General features: G+C 32.4%; 1 protein-coding gene across 3 annotated transcripts; it reads left to right on the forward strand.

Annotated features, from left to right (window-relative positions):
* Window positions 1-645: 645 nt before the first annotated feature.
* LOC126829278 (uncharacterized) lies at window positions 646-7,134 on the forward strand. 3 transcript variants are annotated; one of them, XM_056102894.1, is made up of 8 exons: window positions 646-803; window positions 1,964-1,998; window positions 2,899-3,213; window positions 3,578-3,643; window positions 4,279-4,530; window positions 4,797-4,928; window positions 5,681-5,856; window positions 6,248-7,134. In XM_056102894.1, exons 1-7 carry the CDS (start codon window positions 727-729, stop codon window positions 5,845-5,847), a joined length of 1,044 nt encoding a protein of 347 aa, XP_055958869.1. In that variant the 5' UTR covers window positions 646-726; the 3' UTR covers window positions 5,848-5,856; window positions 6,248-7,134. The 3 variants fall into 3 exon arrangements, with proteins under 3 accessions (XP_055958869.1, XP_050415016.2, XP_050415014.2); XM_050559059.2 differs by having other exon boundaries at window positions 5,681-5,790; XM_050559057.2 differs by lacking the exons at window positions 646-803; window positions 1,964-1,998 and adding an exon at window positions 2,137-2,266 and having other exon boundaries at window positions 5,681-5,790.
* Window positions 7,135-21,468: the final 14,334 nt, after the last annotated feature.

The following is a 21,468-nucleotide window of genomic DNA, read 5'->3' on the forward strand; positions in this document are numbered from 1 at the left end:
ACTGCATATGTCACATCAATCCAATTCACGATTTATATTAACCTAAATAAAAATTGTGTAGCTCCCTCAGGGTAGTTCAGTCGTAAAGTAATATAGAAACGAAAACCAAGGAGAGATAGAGAAATAGGATTTAACGTTCACTCTACACAAACTAGGTCATTTCGAGACTAACACATGGTTCAATTTTATTTCAATAATTCGCTTCGTTCGTTTCTAGAGTTTCACGTCCCCTTCCACTTAAGGTGATATCGTAGACAAGTTATAATTCGCTTGCGCGTAGGAGTCTTTAGAAGTGGGAGGAAACCGGAGTTCCCGGAGAAAACCCACGAGGTTGGACAGGCGACCCTACCCCTTGTAACGTACAACAAGGCAATCGAAAGTTGACTCAATGACAGACCTTACGATACAGCGCGCACGTGCTAACCATTCGACCCCCCTCCTCCGCCACCCCCCCCACCCCGCCGTATCGAAAAACAAGGAAGTAATAATGTTGTTTTGTTATACGTGTGCATTCCTTTTAATGTTTTTATATGATACGGACTGTTTGCGTGTTATCAGTTAACTGGGGTATTTCCTGTTAGTTTCTATTTGAATCATAAGGTATTATGACATATTTACGTTAAGGTTTTAACACCAAAACTTTGTTTAGAAGGGCTATAGGCGTGTGGTTAATGTTCATGTGTTAATGTTGGCGCGTGGTTGTTTGTTTCCTAGTGTTGATTTGATATGACTTGCACGTTAAAAGTTAGTCATGTGGCTGAGTATATTTATAGTATCATTGATGGGGTTTCATCTAGAATCTGGTAAGTTGACTTTTGGTTATATTGAGCGGATTTCACGACATAAATCTTAAACATGTGTATTGGCAATCAATCTGATCAAAATACAGATCCTATTTCGTTTCGTTTTTATAGTTCAAAATTTTGTTTTACTTGTCTTTACTACACTTCATGTAGTGTAGGCCATCGAAAGTATAAAAAAAACGAAACGAAATATAGATCTGTATTTTAATCAGATTGATTGGCAATTTCTTTATCTCAATGTATGTAACTTCTTAGTTACATGTAGTAAATTGGCTTTTTACACTTGTAAATATGCTAATTTATAAAACTCATTCTTAAATATTGCTGTTTAAATTTATATTGTATGTACTATTTCAATTATTTCTTTTAAATTACTGTCATATTTTTGATAATAAATCAGATTGTAGCCAGTTCAGTTTAATACACACTTTGGGAGTTCACAAATGCTACAAAACGCTATGAAAGACACAAAATTTTAGCTCACAGTATGTTAGTGGCATATAAAATCTCGCCCTTTTCATACTCCCGGCATCTCGACAGTTTTAAGGTACAAAAATAGATAATGTTATCAGCCCTATACTACTAAAACCAGCTGTAGTCACTGTAATATATCTGTCATAATATTTAGAAAAAGGACACGAATTCTTCTGACTCAAGTCGTGTTTGCATTGGTGGTTTTTGAATTATTATTATTGATGAAGAGACAGGAACTTTGCTTACACAAAACTTTATAAATAACCCCCATAACAACCGTACTACAGATTCTATGGGCAAAAATATTTTCACTATACCACAATATTCCCATCGTGTGCCTTACCTCAATATTAAAGTATTTTACCTAAAAATGAAACTTAAGAAATGAATATTCGAAAATGGTAAAATATATCATTAAAGGAAAAACGGAATTCAGTTTCCCCGAGTTTTAACCAAAAGCTCATACAATTAAGGCTTTGAAGAACAGGGACCCTTCACAAGGATTCTGTAGCTAGCACGGGCGAATTTTCCCCCGTGAATTGCGATCCTCCTACACTTACTATTATGTATGGCCATGTATATTTTTGATTTGATTTAAGTTATTTGTTTGCTTTTTACATATGATGAGCGCAGTTGACATGCCAAATTCTACATATAGTTATAATTTTACTTTTCATTATTTCCAGTGCTGTCACAGTGTGGCCAGGATCAAATAGTGAAGGTCGGTGCAGTGGCTAACGTTACATTTGATATAAGCAATGTCGATATTATGGTTAAGTTTATACAGATCGAACATGAGAAAGGGATATTATTTTTTGGGAAAATGGGGTCAATAACTCCAACCAATAACACAAGAGGATTTCTCATCAGTGAAAACAACAATAAAACATTTAGTTTTCTTATAAAGTATGTAGAAATGCGTGACTTTGGTCAATATTATGCTTTAAATACGACGAAAAGAATCTGTGGTATTCAACTTATTATAACAGGTGATTTAAAATAAATTAAAATATCTTAACGGTATATATATATATATATATATTAAAAGGTGCTTACCGTAAAAGGATATAACACATTCTAAAAGATTAAGTAGAAAATACCATTAAAGAAATTTTACTTAAATGCCTACATGTTTCGCCGTTAGGTTTTCATGGCAATAATAGATAATGGCGTTACGTCATTATGTAGCGTCATTATGGAGAGATAGTTACAATAATTTTTCATAAAATTGAAAACAACTGCCCTGTCAATAAATCGTGTTTATATTCAGTGACAGGGCAGTTGTGAGACGTGTATCTAATTCCTTATCCATGGAAAACGGTTTCTGAGCGGGTAGAGCAACCTTGAACTCAGTATCACCCAGATTCTTCGACATTGCAAACACGACTTTTTGGTCAATTTAAATCAACACTGGTATTGTTATCTTACCGTTACAAAATTGAAAATCACAGCCATCTGACAGTTTAGAGATCTACAGGACTTGGCATGTGAATAAATGTCTAATTATAATTAATGATTAGAGGCCAAACTAAAGACCTGCAATATGCAGATTTAGCTCTTACATAATACATCTTTAAATGGTATATTGGCTGTATGATAATAATGACCTTATTTATTGTAGATGCCCCGGTTACCACAATAGCACAAACACGACAGCCAGTGCTAGCTTTTGATAGCGAGATGGGTCGTTTTAAAGGGGCGATTATTATAAAATGTAATGCGACATCTGAAACAAAATCAGATAATTACACCCTGTCCATGGGTTATTCCTGGTTTAAAAATGGAATATACTGGAATTTATCTAAGAGTAGTATTCTGAACAGTACAGATATTGATTTAAGTTATAATGATGATGTAATATACTGTGTGACTACTGATGATCCTGGGTGTATGACAGCTTTACAAGATTTAAACTCTTCATCTACTTTAAACACAAGTAAGTACATATCACTGCCCTGTCCACCCCCACCCCCACTCACACAAACACACCCATTCACTTGATCAGATATATTATGCGTATGTTGGTTGTGGTGTTTATATAGTGTCCGGTCAGCAGGTTTGTTGTGTGTAATTGTCACTAGTGCGATTCCCCTGCTATACTCTAGGTTAATGGTACCTCGAAAGTAAATACATTTGTTACTGGCACCAGGTATGTAAATTCATTTGTTACTGGTACCAAATAATTAATACACTGGTTACTGGTACCAAACAAGTAAATATATGTCCTAAAATACCAGGAACAGCCTACTATTATCTACTATTGTTATTAGATTTCAACCAATGATCTTTCTTTTAAATAGTAAAAACAGATTCCAGATGTGAGAATGTTTTGGGAATTTCTAACAAGTTTACCATACGTGTAGAATGTAAGTATTATAGAAAATCCAGATTCAGTTTAATGAGATGTACATGGGGCATGTGTGTGTTAGTCATTTCAGGTACGGAACCAGGGGGGGGGGGCAAACCCCACTCTGCTCAGCTACATAAAAAATTGAATGCTTTGCATCGATGAAATTGAATCACAATATGATCCTATATCATCATTCCAAAATTTGACGTCAAACGTCTATCTGTATGCCTGTGTAATTTAGAGATGATGATGGCATCATACATTGTCAACTGTCAGATTTTTTTAAACAGGAGCCTGGCAAATCCCTCCTGCAAAAATTTCTGGATCTGCTCCTACATTTAATATGTATTATTGGCTGTTTTATTCTTTAAATAGTTGACGAAACCGTCCATAAATTGTACACAATTCAATACAAATTGATAAATATTCCTGGCAATGACATTATTTTTATGAATAGTCCCAAGACGGACGAAAAGTACTTTAAAATGTTATTATATCAGTGTTGAAATCAGTTTGCGTCGGCATACCTTTTATCTTTTCATCTTTTACCGTGAAACAAAGTAGAGCGCTTTACTGTTGTGCTAATATTTTTAGATATATTGTTGTGCTTCTAGAACATCTAGTACCACGTTAGATATATTTATGTTACAGATGGTCCGTATAATGTAAGCCTACATCCAAGAAGTGATAATGTTACAGTAGTTATTGGAAATACATTATCAGTAAATTGTACCAGTGAATGTAACCCACCTTGTAATATCAGTTGGTATAAAGATGACGTGATGTTGAGTAACCAGAAACAACTAAATATACTGGTTCGTAATATTTCAAACAATGGAGAATATGAATGTAGAGCAAGTAATAAACATGGTGCTACAAATAAATCTCTTATTGTAAAATTAGGTAAGCTGTTGTCTCATTACCAATATTTCCCCCTCTGTTTTTTTTATAATAATAAAATTGGACCATCAGTTTGTTCACCTTTTATAGGAACAGTTTTCTTTTTCGCAACAAGAAAATATTGTTCACATATTTTAAAATTAAGCCATTGATCAATTGAAACAATTAAACGGAGCTAGTGTCAAGCAGGAAACACCGAACGATGATGTTATTCCTCCAGTTTTCAACCCTCCAGATGTTATTTTTTTTTTTAATGTTTATTGTTTTAGAGAATGTGACTGTAGATGAAGGTGTCGCCAGTGTTGTTGACAGTATACCACTGGTCGTTGTTTATATTGTAATACCAATTTTCATTATAATTGCACTAATAATCATACTGATAGTTGTCTACTGTAAGAAAAGTAAGTTTTTATTAAATGTGTTTGATATTTTAATGGCCGGTTATGTTAAAATAACTACGGATTTCAATTTAATACTTACTGTTGTATTATTATATAATGCGCTCATTAATACATTTTGTTGTTAACCTAAAGTCATCCAACAACACAAAATAGTGATATTTGTTCAGAGACTAAACGTGGCAATTAAGTGACTTTGTTTAAAAGTTAGGAAAGTGAAGATCTGTTCAAGTGGAAATATTATGTTTTACTATTAGTCAGTCCTATTACGTTTTCCCTTATTAGTTACCCTTGTTAGTTACCCATTACTTACTTTTGTTTTGTTATCCCTTATTAGTTACCCATTGCTTACTTTTATTAGGTTTTTCCTTATTAGTTACCCATTACTTACGTTTGTTATGTTTTCTTTTATTAGTTACCCATTGCTTAGATTTATTATGTGTTCCCTTATTAGTTACCCATTGCTTATCTTTATTACGTTTTCGCTTATTAGGTACCCATTGTTTTCTTTAGTTAAGTTATCCCTTATTAGTTACCCATTACTTACTTTTGTTATGTTTTCCCATTGCTTACTCTTGTTATGCTTTCCTTTATTAGCCACCCATTGCTTACTTTTATTAAGTTTTCCCTTTTTAGTTACCCATTACTTACTTTTATGTTTCCCTTATTAGTTACCATTATGAACTTATTTTTATTATGTTTGTTTTCTCTTTAGTTTTCATTAACAACCTTCATTAATACATATATTTTTTCAGAGACCAAGAGCAATAAAAAAAGTGAAAAGATGAAAGATACTGCTGAACTGAATGCTGACATCCCCTTGGTTACATATAATAGACCTCCTACAAATCGACCAGAAAATAATGTAACGTATATTAAGAGTTTGTTGGAAAAATATTCCAAAATGTTGTACAGAGCATAATCAACCAATGTGGGTAGCTAAAAGTAGGCTCACTTGGGGTTACCTCTGGTGGTTGAGAAACCTTTGCGAATCAAGCCATTTACCATTTCTCTCTAACTGTATTGGATTTAGTTAATGAAAACTGTTGTCAACTACAACCTGTTCCGGAAGTGCCACGTGACCTTCCAATAATCCTCACTCATCGCTAAAATTCCTATTTGGTTGGAAGAATATGGATGGGATATTTACTCCTTGTGTTGTGATGAATTGGATCCCTTAATGTGGTCCTAAAAGGCTGGTTGTCTGGACAGTCCTATTCGAACAGTTATTTTAACGGCATATTGTCCAGACCCAACATCTCTTGGACTGTTGTTGATATTATTTTTAGGAAAACACTTATGGTTTCTCTTTACTTTTTCAGAATAGAGAGAATTTAATTTACGCCGATTTACAGCTCGCATGCCCACAGAGGAACATAGTCCACAGTCATAGCGGTGATAGAGTTATATATGATAAGATAGACTTCAGCAAGATGGCGCCAACCCTCAATCTACTATAAAACCCCTACACCAAAGTTAAATATCCCAAAACGACATTTATTCTAAAAAGATTTCAAGGAAGTCTCATTTGCAGCAAATTGTTTCAATGGCATTAAAATTAGTATTTGAACTGGAAATGCACAGGACGTGAATTGTATAGAATACATTGACTGTTTATTCCTGTGTGACGTTACGACTTGACTTCTCCAATCTTCATCAAGCCAGTACAAAATATGTATTCAGTAGGCCGATAGATTAAAATAGTTTGTCACAGCTAAGAACGATCTTGATGAAAGGGTCGATGTGCAATATTTCCCGATCTAACAGGGGTTCTTCTTAATCACATGTCTAATACGCCATACGCACTGCACTGTAGGGTAAGTTTGAAACTGTAGGATAAATCCTAAACTGTAGGATACATCCTTAACTGCAGGGTAAATCTGAAATTGTAGGATATATCTGTAGGCTAAATCTTAAACTGTAGGATAAATGTTAACTGTTGGATACATCTGAAACTGTAGTGTAAATCTGAAACTGTAGAATACATATGTAGGCTAAATCTTAAACTGTAGGTTTATCTGAAACTGTAGGATAAATGTTTAACTGTAAGATACATCTAAAACTGTAGGATGAATGTTAAATTGTTAAACTGTAGGATACATCTTAAACTGTAGGATAAGTGTTAAACTGTAGGTTAAATGTTAATGACGTTGATCCCTTCAATATTATGATAATCCTCATATTTTATTAAATTGTTCCAAAACCTCAAGCTGATCTACGATCAATTTAATTTACGATTTAATTATCCTTTCGACTTATGCAATGAATGGACATGTCAGTGACATTAATATTTCAAGTGATTGCTGGTACAGCTAGAGGGTGACAGGGGTCTTAAAACTGAGAATAACAAACTAGGCTACCCTATTCGCTGTCATTTTCTTTGAATGGTGTAAAAGAACTATTAAGTACTGAATACGTTAAAGGGCGTACGGCTCTATTTGTTGGAACCATAAAGGGGTCTAAAAACACATATTAATGTAATATAAGTGTATATAAATTGTTTTATATTCAATTTAAAAGGAAAAATGTAATTTCTAATCAATTATGTTCGGTGAAATATACGCGAACGGTTTAAACTGAACGACAATCGTTTACGCTTAATTAGCCTATTCTTCGCGTTTTTTATTATTTTAACATTTATGAATCAGCCAGCCATTACTATTTACTACCGCATTGTAATTAGGGTTTCACACTGCGTAGCTTGTGAGAAACACTATTGTTTTTGTTAAAATTATTATTAGGGTTTCACACTGCGTAGCTTGTGTGAAACACTATTGTTTTTGTTAAAATTATTAGGGTTTCACACTGCGTAGCTTGTGTGAAACACTATTGTTTTTGTTAAAATTATTAGGGTTTCACACTGCGAAGCTTGTGTGAAACACTATTGTTTTTGTTAAAATTATTAGGGTTTCACACTGCGTAGCTTGTGTGAAACACTATTGTTTTTGTTAAAATTATTATTCTTATTATTATTATTCTTCTTTTGTTTTGAGTAGATCTCAGCAACTGATTGTCGGATCGTTACGATTTCTTCGGTTTTATCGGAAAAGTGGGTGTGACTTAGAGGATAAAGCTATTTTGAACGTTCTGCGACAATGCGAAATGTCCGAAATCACCGAAGCTATCGTTTTTAGAAATATTGCAGTAATTTTAACAATAATCATTGGATTTTAACTTTCGATGCATTTTGGCATAGCCGGAGACGGGGCACATAGCTACGCTACTTTTGATTTTTGATTTTCGGCAAATCTTCGCAGATATTAGGCGCTAAATTTAGAAAATTTAAATTTTTACAAAAAACTTTTTTATTTATGAATATTTTTTAATCGTGTTTTACACAAATATAACGAGTCCTCTGACTTGGGCAAAAATGTGAAAATTTTTTGTCTCGGTAATTTTCCTTGGCCCCCATTGGCTAATTCAGTTTTTCAGTCCTAGATTAATTATTTATTGTTCGATTTGTATAAAACAAAGTTCATATGCCCCGTTGTCTCAATTGTCATTTTTTTTGTTACCAATAGTGTTATCTGTCGGCACCGGAAGTGGCGTAAATTGACAAAAAACTACAATTTTGACAGTTAGGTACCATTTTTCGAAAGCAAATATTATTTTTTTCAAATCTGGTATAACTGAAATTGTGCGCCCTTTAAAGGCGCACAAAATGTTGGGACCATTTTTTTTAATTTCGATTCCGTTTTCGGGCTATTTCGATTAAAAGGTGAAAAAAGGTGTAAAATTAAGCTATTTACAACCCATTCAGCGTTTTCATATTTTAAAATATTACTTCGTAACTTTCATAAACTCGTAGCAATAATCTATACGGAGAGAATGTATGTGAAAATTAATTTGTAATATGCGCAGTTGCCGAGAAATGGGCAATTTTGCATGAGTCACTTTTTACGCTAGTTTGCCTGTAAAAGAGTCAATTATTATTCGATTTTCATAAAAGTGACACCATTTGATGTGTAATGTCAATTTTAACTAGGTCAAACCAATTTAACATTTTCAATATCACCGGAAATGACGTAATTTGGGCAAAAATTGTATTTATAGCCTTCGAAACCAGTAATTTATTCAAATGAGTCATATTTGTTATTTGTTTAAAATTTTGATATTTGATTCAAATCAACTAATACAATGAACCCTTACGATCTTATAGATATCACAAAATGGTTTCTAACTTGTTCAGTTGCGGAGAAATAGGCAATTTTCAACAGGTCACTTTTTAAGGTTTTTTTGTCAAAAAAAGTGTCAATTATTATTCGATTTTCATGAAATTTTCACTGTGTGATACATAATGCCATTTACGATATCATACAAGTAATTTAAGATTTTCATTATCACCGGAAGTAACGTCATTTTGGCAAAAACTGTATTTTTAGCCTTCAAAACAGATATTTTATTCAAATGAATCAGATTTGTAATGTTTTTAAAATTATGATATTTGATTCCAATCAACAAATAGAATGAACTCATTCGATCATACAGATACCTCAAAATGGTTTCTAACTTGTACGGTTGCAGAGAAATAGGCGATTTTCTACAAGTCATTTTTCAAGGTTTTTGGTCTATAAAGGTGGCAATTATTATAGGATTTACATAAAATTTTCAACATGTGATGATGCTATTTCTGATTTCATAAACCAATTTAACATTTTCATTATCACCGGAAGTAATGTAATTTTGACAGGATCACTGACATGTAGCAAATGAATTGATTGCTGGATTTGGTTGTTTCTGCGTCCATTTTATTTCATGTGTGCAATGCTTATGTGGAAACCTGTTTAACGGTTTCATTGGTACCGGAAGTGACATAAGTTCAAGGGTAACGTGGCACCGGTGAAACCCGTCATTACTGCTTCGCAGTTCTAGTTATTCTTATTATTATTATTCTTCTTTTGTTTTGAGTAGATCTCAGCAACTGATTGTCGGATCGTTACGATTTCTTCGGTTTTATCGGAAAAGTGGGTGTGACTTAGAGGATAAAGCTATTTTGAACGTTCTGCGACAATGCGAAATGTCCGAAATCACCGAAGCTATCGTTTTTAGAAATATTGCAGTAATTTTAACAATAATCATTGGATTTTAACTTTCGATGCATTTTGGCATAGCCGGAGACGGGGCACATAGCTACGCTACTTTTGATTTTTGATTTTCGGCAAATCTTCGCAGATATAAGGCGCTAAATTTAGAAAATTTAAATTTTTACAAAAAACTTTTTTATTTATGAATATTATTTAGTCGTGTTTTACACAAATATAACGAGTCCTCTGACTTGGGCAAAAATGTGAAAATTTTTTGTCTCGGTAATTTTCCTTGGCCCCCATTGGCTAATTCAGTTTTTCAGTCCTAGATTAATTATTTATTGTTCGATTTGTATAAAACAAAGTTCATATGCTCCGTTGTCTCAATTGTCATTTTTTTTGTTACCAATAGTGTTATCTGTCGGCACCGGAAGTGGCGTAAATTGACAAAAAACTACAATTTTGACAGTTAGGTACCATTTTTCGAAAGCAAATATTATTTTTTTCAAATCTGGTATAACTGAAATTGTGCGCCCTTTAAAGGCGCACAAAATGTTGGGACCAGTTTTTTTAATTTCGATTCCGTTTTCGGGCTATTTCGATTAAAAGGTGAAAAAAGGTGTAAAATTAAGCTATTTACAACCCATCCAGCGTTTTCATATTTTAAAATATTACGTCGTAACTTTCATAAACTCGTAGCAATAATCTATACGGAGAGAATGTATGTGAAAATTACTTTGTAATATGCGCAGTTGCCGAGAAATGGGCAATTTTGCATGAGTCACTTTTTACGCTAGTTTGCCTGTAAAAGAGTCAATTATTATTCGATTTTCATAAAAGTGACACCATTTGATGTGTAATGTCAATTTTAACTAGGTCAAACCAATTTAACATTTTCAATATCACCGGAAATGACGTAATTTGGGCAAAAATTGTATTTATAGCCTTCGAAACCAGTAATTTATTCAAATGAGTCATATTTGTTATTTGTTTAAAATTTTGATATTTGATTCAAATCAACTAATACAATGAACCCTTACGATCATATAGATATCACAAAATGGTTTCTAACTTGTTCAGTTGCGGAGAAATAGGCAATTTTCAACAGGTCACTTTTTAAGGTTTTTTGTCAATAAAAGTGTCAATTATTATTCGATTTTCATGAAATTTTCACTGTGTGATACATAATGCCATTTACGATTTCATACAAGTAATTTAAGATTTTCATTATCACCGGAAGTAACGTCATTTTGGCAAAAACTGTATTTTTAGCCTTCAAAACAGATATTTTATTCAAATGAATCAGATTTGTAATATTTTTAAAATTAAGATATTTGATTCCAATCAACAAATAGAATGAACTCATTCGATCATACAGATACCTCAAAATGGTTTCTAACTTGTACGGTTGCAGAGAAATAGGCGATTTTCTACAAGTCATTTTTCAAGGTTTTTGGTCTATAAAGGTGGCAATTATTATAGGATTTACATAAAATTTTCACCATGTGATGATGCTATTTCTGATTTCATAAACCAATTTAACATTTTCATTATCACCGGAAGTAATGTAATTTTGACAGGATCACTGACATGTAGCAAATGAATTGATTGCTGGATTTGGTTGTTTCTGCGTCCATTTTATTTTATGTGTGCAATGCTTATGTGGAAACCTGTTTAACGGTTTCATTGGTACCGGAAGTGACATAAGTTCTAGGGTAACGTGGCACCGGTGAAACCCGTCATTACTGCTTCGCAGTTCTAGTTATTCTTATTATTATTATTAGGGTTTCACACAGCGAAGCTTGTGTGAAACACTATTGTTTTTGTTAAAATTATTATTAGGGTTTCACACTGCGAAGCTTGTGTGAAACACTATTGTTTTTGTTAAAATTATTATTCTTATTATTATTATTCTTCTTTTGTTTTGAGTAGATCTCAGCAATTGATTGTCGGATCGTTACGATTTCTTCGGTTTTATCGGAAAAGTGGGTGTGACTTAGAGGATAAAGCTATTTTGAACGTTCTGCGACAATGCGAAATGTCCGAAATCACCGAAGCTATCGTTTTTAGAAATATTGCAGTAATTTTAACAATAATCATTGGATTTTAACTTTGGATGCATTTTGGCATAGCCGGAGACGGGGCACATAGCTACGCTACTTTTGATTTATAATTTTCGGCAAATCTTCGCAGATATTAGGCGCTAAATTTAGAAAATTTAAATTTTTACAAAAAACTTTTTTATTTATGAATATTTTTTGGTCGTGTTTTACACAAATATAACGAGTCCTCTGACTTGGGCAAAAATGTGAAAAAATTTTGTCTCGGTAATTTTCCTTGGCCCCCATTGGCTAATTCAGTTTTTCAGTCCTAGATTAATTATTTATTGTTCGATTTGTATAAAACAAAGTTCATATGCTCCGTTGTCTCAATTGCCATTTTTTTTGTTACCAATAGTGTTATCTGTCGGCACCGGAAGTGGCGTAAATTGACAAAAAACTACAATTTTGACAGTTAGGTACCATTTTTCGAAAGCAAATTTTTTTTTTTTCAAATCTGGTATAACTGAAATTGTGCGCTCTTTAAAGGCGCACAAAATGTTGGGACCAGTTTTTTTAATTTCGATTCCGTTTTCGGGCTATTTCGATTAAAAGGTGAAAAAAGGTGTAAAATTAAGCTATTTACAACCCATCCAGCGTTTTCATATTTTAAAATATTACTTCGTAACTTTCATAAACTCGTAGCAATAATCTATACGGAGAGAATGTATGTGAAAATTAATTTGTAATATGCGCAGTTGCCGAGAAATGGGCAATTTTGCATGAGTCACTTTTTACGCTAGTTTGCCTGTAAAAGAGTCAATTATTATTCGATTTTCATAAAAGTGACACCATTTGATGTGTAATGTCAATTTTAACTAGGTCAAACCAATTTAACATTTTCAATATCACCGGAAATGACGTAATTTGGGCAAAAATTGTATTTATAGCCTTCGAAACCAGTAATTTATTCAAATGAGTCATATTTGTTATTTGTTTAAAATTGTGATATTTGATTCAAATCAACTAATACAATGAACCCTTACGATCATATAGATATCACAAAATGGTTTCTAACTTGTTCAGTTGCGGAGAAATAGGCAATTTTCAACAGGTCACTTTTTAAGGTTTTTTGTCAATAAAAGTGTCAATTATTATTCGATTTTCATGAAATTTTCACTGTGTGATACATAATGCCATTTACGATTTCATACAAGTAATTTAAGATTTTCATTATCACCTGAAGTAACGTCATTTTGGCAAAAACTGTATTTTTAGCCTTCAAAACAGATATTTTATTCAAATGAATCAGATTTGTAATGTTTTTAAAATTATGATATTTGATTCCAATCAACAAATAGAATGAACTCATTCGATCATACAGATACCTCAAAATGGTTTCTAACTTGTACGGTTGCAGAGAAATAGGCGATTTTCTACAAGTCATTTTTCAAGGTTTTTGGTCTATAAAGGTGGCAATTATTATAGGATTTACATAAAATTTTCACCATGTGATGATGCTATTTCTGATTTCATAAACCAATTTAACATTTTCATTATCACCGGAAGTAATGTAATTTTGACAGGATCACTGACATGTAGCAAATGAATTGATTGCTGGATTTGGTTGTTTCTGCGTCCATTTTATTTCATGTGTGCAATGCTTATGTGGAAACCTGTTTAACGGTTTCATTGGTACCGGAAGTGACATAAGTTCAAGGGTAACGTGGCACCAGTGAAACCCGTCATTACTGCTTCGCAGTTCTAGTTCTTATTATTATTATTCTTCTTTTGTTTTGAGTAGATCTCAGCAACTGATTGTCGGATCGTTACGATTTCTTCGGTTTTATCGGAAAAGTGGGTGTGACTTAGAGGATAAAGCTATTTTGAACGTTCTGCGACAATGCGAAATGTCCGAAATCACCGAAGCTATCGTTTTTAGAAATATTGCAGTAATTTTAACAATAATCATTGGATTTTAACTTTCGATGCATTTTGGCATAGCCGGAGACGGGGCACATAGCTACGCTACTTTTGATTTTTGATTTTCGGCAAATCTTCGCAGATATTAGGCGCTAAATTTAGAAAATTTAAATTTTTACAAAAAACTTTTTTATTTATGAATATTTTTTAGTCGTGTTTTACACAAATATAACGAGTCCTCTGACTTGGGCAAAAATGTGAAAAAAATTTGTCTCGGTAATTTTCCTTGGCCCCCATTTGCTAATTCAGTTTTTCAGTCCTAGATTAATTATTTATTGTTCAATTTGTATAAAACAAAGTTCATATGCTCCGTTGTCTCAATTGTCTTTTTTTTTGTTACCAATAGTGTTATCTGTCGGCACCGGAAGTGGCGTAAATTGACAAAAAACTACAATTTTGACAGTTAGGTACCATTTTTCGAAAGCAAATATTATTTTTTTCAAATCTGGTATAACTGAAATTGTGCGCCCTTTAAAGGCGTACAAAATGTTGGGACCAGTTTTTTTAATTTCGATTCCGTTTTCGGGCTATTTCGATTAAAAGGTGAAAAAAGGTGTAAAATTAAGCTATTTACAACCCATCCAGCGTTTTCATATTTTAAAATATTACTTCGTAACTTTCATAAACTCCTAGCAATAATCTATACGGAGAGAATGTATTTGAAAATTAATTTGTTATATGCGCAGTTGCCGAGAAATGGGCAATTATGCATGAGTCACTTTTTACGCTAGTTTGCCTGTAAAAGAGTCAATTATTATTCGATTTTCATAAAAGTGACACCATTTGATGTGTAATGTCAATTTTAACTAGGTCAAACCAATTTAACATTTTCAATATCACCGGAAATGACGTAATTTGGGCAAAAATTGTATTTATAGCCTTCGAAACCAGTAATTTATTCAAATGAGTCATATTTGTTATTTGTTTAAAATTTTGATATTTGATTCAAATCAACTAATACAATGAACCCTTACGATCATATAGATATCACAAAATAGTTTCTAACTTGTTCAGTTGCGGAGAAATAGGCAATTTTCAACAGGTCACTTTTTAAGGTTTTTTGTCAATAAAAGTGTCAATTATTATTCGATTTTCATGAAATTTTCACTGTGTGATACATAATGCCATTTACGATTTCATACAAGTAATTTAAGATTTTCATTATCACCGGAAGTAACGTCATTTTGGCAAAAACTGTATTTTTAGCCTTCAAAACATATATTTTATTCAACTGAATCAGATTTGTAATGTTTTTAAAATTATGATATTTGATTCCAATCAACAAATAGAATGAACTCATTCGATCATACAGATACCTCAAAATGGTTTCTAACTTGTACGGTTGCAGAGAAATAGGCGATTTTCTACAAGTCATTTTTCAAGGTTTTTGGTCTATAAAGGTGGCAATTATTATAGGATTTACATAAAATTTTCACCATGTGATGATGCTATTTCTGATTTCATAAACCAATTTAACATTTTCATTATCACCGGAAGTAATGTAATTTTGACAGGATCACTGACATGTAGCAAATGAATTGATTGCTGGATTTGGTTGTTTCTGCGTCCATTTTATTTCATGTGTGCAATGCTTATGTGGAAACCTGTTTAACGGTTTCATTGGTACCGGAAGTGACATAAGTTCAAGGGTAACGTGGCACCGGTGAAACCCGTCATTACTGCTTCGCAGTTCTAGTTATTCTTATTATTATTATTATTATTCTTTTGTTTTGAGTAGATCTCAGCAACTGATTGTCGGATCGTTACGATTTCTTCAGTTTTACTGAAAAAGTGGGTGTGACTTAGAGGATAAAGCTATTTTGAACGTTCTGCGACAATGCGAAATGTCCGAAATCACCGAAGCTATCGTTTTTAGAAATATTGCAGTAATTTTAACAATAATCATTGGATTTTAACTTTCGATGCATTTTGGCATAGCCGGAGACGGGGCACATAGCTAAGCTACTTTTGATTTTTGATTTTCGGCAAATCTTCGCAGATATTAGGCGCTAAATTTAGAAAATTTAAATTTTTACAAAAAACTTTTTTATTTATGAATATTTTTTAGTCGTGTTTTACACAAATATAACGAGTCCTCTGACTTGGGCAAAAATGTGAAAAATTTTTGTCTCGGTAATTTTCCTTGGCCCCAATTGGCTAATTCAGTTTTTCAGTCCTAGATTAATTATTTATTGTTCGATTTGTATAAAACAAAGTTCATATGCTCCGTTGTCTCAATTGTCATTTTTTTTGTTACCAATAGTGTTATCTGTCGGCACCGGAAGTGGCGTAAATTGACAAAAAACTACAATTTTGACAGTTAGGTACCATTTTTCGAAAGCAAATATTATTTTTTTCAAATCTGGTATAACTGAAATTGTGCGCCCTTTAAAGGCGCACAAAATGTTGGAACCAGTTTTTTTAATTTCGATTCCGTTTTCGGGCTATTTCGATTAAAAGGTGAAAAAAGGTGTAAAATTAAGCTATTTACAACCCATCCAGCGTTTTCATATTTTAAAATATTACTTCGTAACTTTCATAAACTCGTAGCAATAATCTATACGGAGAGAATGTATGTGAAAATTAATTTGTAATATGCGCAGTTGCCGAGAAATGGGCAATTTTGCATGAGTCACTTTTTACGCTAGTTTGCCTGTAAAAGAGTCAATTATTATTCGATTTTCATAAAAGTGACACCATTTGATGTGTAATGTCAATTTTAACTAGGTCAAACCAATTTAACATTTTCAATATCACCGGAAATGACGTAATTTGGGCAAAAATTGTATTTATAGCCTTCGAAACCAGTAATTTATTCAAATGAGTCATATTTGTTATTTGTTTAAAATTTTGATATTTGATTCAAATGAACTAATACAATGAACCCTTACGATCATATAGATATCACAAAATGGTTTCTAACTTGTTCAGTTGCAGAGAAATAGGCAATTTTCAACAGGTCACTTTTTAAGGTTTTTTGTCAATAAAAGTGTCAATTATTATTCGATTTTCATGAAATTTTCATTGTGTGATACCTAATGCCATTTACGATTTCATACAAGTAATTTAAGATTTTCATTATCACCGGAAGTAACGTCATTTTGGCAAAAACTGTATTTTTAGCCTTCAAAACAGATATTTTATTCAAATGAATCAGATTTGTAATGTTTTTAAAATTATGATATTTGATTCCAATCAACAAATAGAATGAACTCATTCGATCATACAGATACCTCAAAATGGTTTCTAACTTGTACGGTTGCAGAGAAATAGGCGATTTTCTACAAGTCATTTTTCAAGGTTTTTGGTCTATAAAGGTGGCAACTATTATAGGATTTACATAAAATTTTCACCATGTGATGATGCTATTTCTGATTTCATAAACCAATTTAACATTTTCATTATCACCGGAAGTAATGTAATTTTGGTACCGGAAGTGACATAAGTTCAAGGGTAACGTGGCACCGGTGAAACCCGTCATTACTGCTTCGCAGTTCTAGTTAGGGTTTCACACTGCGTAGCTTGTGTGAAACACTATTGTTTTTGTTAAAATTATTATTAGGGTTTCACACTGCGTAGCTTGTGTGAAACACTATTGTTTTTGTTAAAATTATTATTAGGGTTTCACACTGCGAAGCTTGTGTGAAACACTATTGTTTTTGTTAAAATTATTAGGGTTTCACACTGCGTAGCTTGTGTGAAACACTATTGTTTTTGTTAAAATTATTATTCTTATTATTATTATTATTCTTCTTTTGTTTTGAGTAGATCTCAGCAACTGATTGTCGGATCGTTACGATTTTTTCAGTTTTACTGAAAAAGTGGGTGTGACTTAGAGGATAAAGCTATTTTGAACGTTCTGCGACAATGCGAAATGTCCGAAATCACCGAAGCTATCGTTTTTAGAAATATTGCAGTAATTTTAACAATAATCATTGGATTTTAACTTTCGATGCATTTTGGCATAGCCGGAGACGGGGCACATAGCTACGCTACTTTTGATTTTTGATTTTCGGCAAATCTTCGCAGATATTAGGCGCTAAATTTAGAAAATTTAAATTTTTACAAAAAACTTTTTTATTTATGAATATTTTTTAGTCGTGTTTTACACAAATATAACGAGTCCTCTGACTTGGGCAAAAATGTGAAAAATTTTTGTCTCGGTAATTTTCCTTGGCCCCAATTGGCTAATTCAGTTTTTCAGTCCTAGATTAATTATTTATTGTTCGATTTGTATAAAACAAAGTTCATATGCTCCGTTGTCTCAATTGTCATTTTTTTTGTTACCAATAGTGTTATCTGTCGGCACCGGAAGTGGCGTAAATTGACAAAAAACTACAATTTTGACAGTTAGGTACCATTTTTCGAAAGCAAATATTATTTTTTTCAAATCTGGTATAACTGAAATTGTGCGCCCTTTAAAGGCGCACAAAATGTTGGAACCAGTTTTTTTAATTTCGATTCCGTTTTCGGGCTATTTCGATTAAAAGGTGAAAAAAAGTGTAAAATTAAGCTATTTACAACCCATCCAGTGTTTTCATATTTTAAAATATTACTTCGTAACTTTCATAAACTCGTAGCAATAATCTATACGGAGAGAATGTATGTGAAAATTAATTTGTAATATGCGCAGTTGCCGAGAAATGGGCAATTTTGCATGAGTCACTTTTTACGCTAGTTTGCCTGTAAAAGAGTCAATTATTATTCGATTTTCATAAAAGTGACACCATTTGATGTGTAATGTCAATTTTAACTAGGTCAAACCAATTTAACATTTTCAATATCACCGGAAATGACGTAATTTGGGCAAAAATTGTATTTATAGCCTTCGAAACCAGTAATTTATTCAAATGAGTCATATTTGTTATTTGTTTAAAATTTTGATATTTGATTCAAATGAACTAATACAATGAACCCTTACGATCATATAGATATCACAAAATGGTTTCTAACTTGTTCAGTTGCGGAGAAATAGGCAATTTTCAACAGGTCACTTTTTAAGGTTTTTTGTCAATAAAAGTGTCAATTATTATTCGATTTTCATGAAATTTTCATTGTGTGATACCTAATGCCATTTACGATTTCATACAAGTAATTTAAGATTTTCATTATCACCGGAAGTAACGTCATTTTGGCAAAAACTGTATTTTTAGCCTTCAAAACAGATATTTTATTCAAATGAATCAGATTTGTAATGTTTTTAAAATTATGATATTTGATTCCAATCAACAAATAGAATGAACTCATTCGATCATACAGATACCTCAAAATGGTTTCTAACTTGTACGGTTGCAGAGAAATAGGCGATTTTCTACAAGTCATTTTTCAAGGTTTTTGGTCTATAAAGGTGGCAACTATTATAGGATTTACATAAAATTTTCACCATGTGATGATGCTATTTCTGATTTCATAAACCAATTTAACATTTTCATTATCACCGGAAGTAATGTAATTTTGGTACCGGAAGTGACATAAGTTCAAGGGTAACGTGGCACCGGTGAAACCCGTCATTACTGCTTCGCAGTTCTAGTTATTCTTATTATTATTATTATTCTTCTTTTGTTTTGAGTAGATCTCAGCAACTACTTGTCGCATCGTTACGATTTCTTCGGTTTTACTGGGAAAGTGGGTGTGACTTAGAGGATAAAGCTATTTTGAACGTTCTGCGACAATGCGAAATGTCCGAAATCACCGAAGTTATCGTTTTTACAAATATTGCGGTAATTTTAACAATAATCATGGGATTTTAACTTTCGATACATTTTGGCATAGCTGGAGACAGGGCACATAGCTGCGCTACTTTCGATTTTTGATTTTCAGCAAAAATTCGAAGATATTAGGCGCCAAATTTCGGAAATTTAAAATTTTACAAAAAACTTTTTTATTGATGAATATTTTTTACTCGTGTTGTGCACAGAATTAAAGAGTCATCTGACTTGCGCAAAAATGTTAAAATTTTTTGTCTCAGTAATTTTCCTTGGCCTCCATTGGCTAATTCAGTTTTTCAGTCCTAGCTTAATTTTTTATTGTTCGATTTGTATAAAACAAAGTTCATATGCTTCGTTGTCTCAATTGTCATTTTTTTTATTACCAAAAGTGTTATCTGTCGGCACCGGAAGTGGCATAATTTTACCAAAAACTACAATTTTGACAGTTAGGTACCATTTTTTGAAAACAAATATTATTTTTTTGAAAAATTATATGACTCAAAGAGTGTGTCCTTTAAAGGCGCAAAAAATGTCGGAAGCAGTTTTTTTAATTTCTTTTTCATTTTCTAGCAAATTGGATTAAGAGGTGAAAAAAGGCGTAAAATTGACCTATTTACAACTCATTCAGGCTTTTCAGATTTTAAAATATTTTTACGTAACTTTTATAAACTTGTAGCTATAATCCATACGAAGAGAATGTATGTGAAAATTAGTTTGTAATATAAGCAGTTGCCGAGAAATAGGCAATTTTGCATGAGTCACTTTTCACGTAATTTTGGCTGTAAAAGAATCAATTATTATTCGATTTTCAATTTTCTTTCGCCATTGGATGCCTAATGCCATAGTGGACTATGTCAAACCATTTTACCCCTTGCGCTGCCACCGGAAATGACGTCATTTGCTCAAAACTTAAATTTTAGCCTTCAAAAAACAATATTTTATTCAAATGATTCGTATTTGTTATTTTTTTCAAATTATGATATTTGATTCTATTGATCAAATAGATTGAACCCATACGATCATACAGATACCACAAAATGGTTTCTAACTTGTACGGTTGCAGAGAAATGGGCGATTTTCCTTAAGTCACTTTTCAAGGTTTTTGGTCTATAAAAGTGTCAGTTATTATTCGATTTTCATAAAATTTTCACCATATGATATCTTGTGTCATTTATGATTTCATAGAACTAATTTAACATTTTCATTATCACCGGAAGTAACGTCATTTTGGCAAAAACTGTATTTTTAGCCTTCAAAACAGATATTTTTTTCAAATGAGTCTTATTTGTATTGTTTTTAAAATTATGATATTTGATTCCAATCAGCAAATAGATTGAACCCATACGATCATACAGATACCAGAAAATGGTTTCTAACTTGTACGGTTGCAGAGAAATAGGCGATTTTCTACAAGTCACTTTTCAAGGTTTTTGGTCTATAAAAGTGGCAATTGTTATTCGATTTACATACAATTTTCACCATGTGATGCCCTATGTCATTTCTGATTTCATAAAAGTAATTGAACATTTTCATTATCACCGGAAGTACAGTACACTTACATGTAACAAATGTATAAAATGAATTGATATTGCTGGATTTTGTTGATTCGGCGTCCATTTTATTTGATGTGTGCAATGCTTATGTGGAAACCTGTTTAATGGTTTCATTGGTACGGGAAGTAACATGTTTAGGGTAAAGTGGCACCGGTGAAACCCGTCATTACTGCATCGCAGTTCTAGTTAGGGTTTCACACTGCGTAGCTTGTGTGAAACACTATTGTTTTTGTTAA

The sequence above is a fragment of the Patella vulgata genome, chromosome 8 (genome assembly GCF_932274485.2).
Source record: "Patella vulgata chromosome 8, xgPatVulg1.2, whole genome shotgun sequence".
Lineage (NCBI taxonomy): Eukaryota > Metazoa > Mollusca > Gastropoda > Patellidae > Patella > Patella vulgata.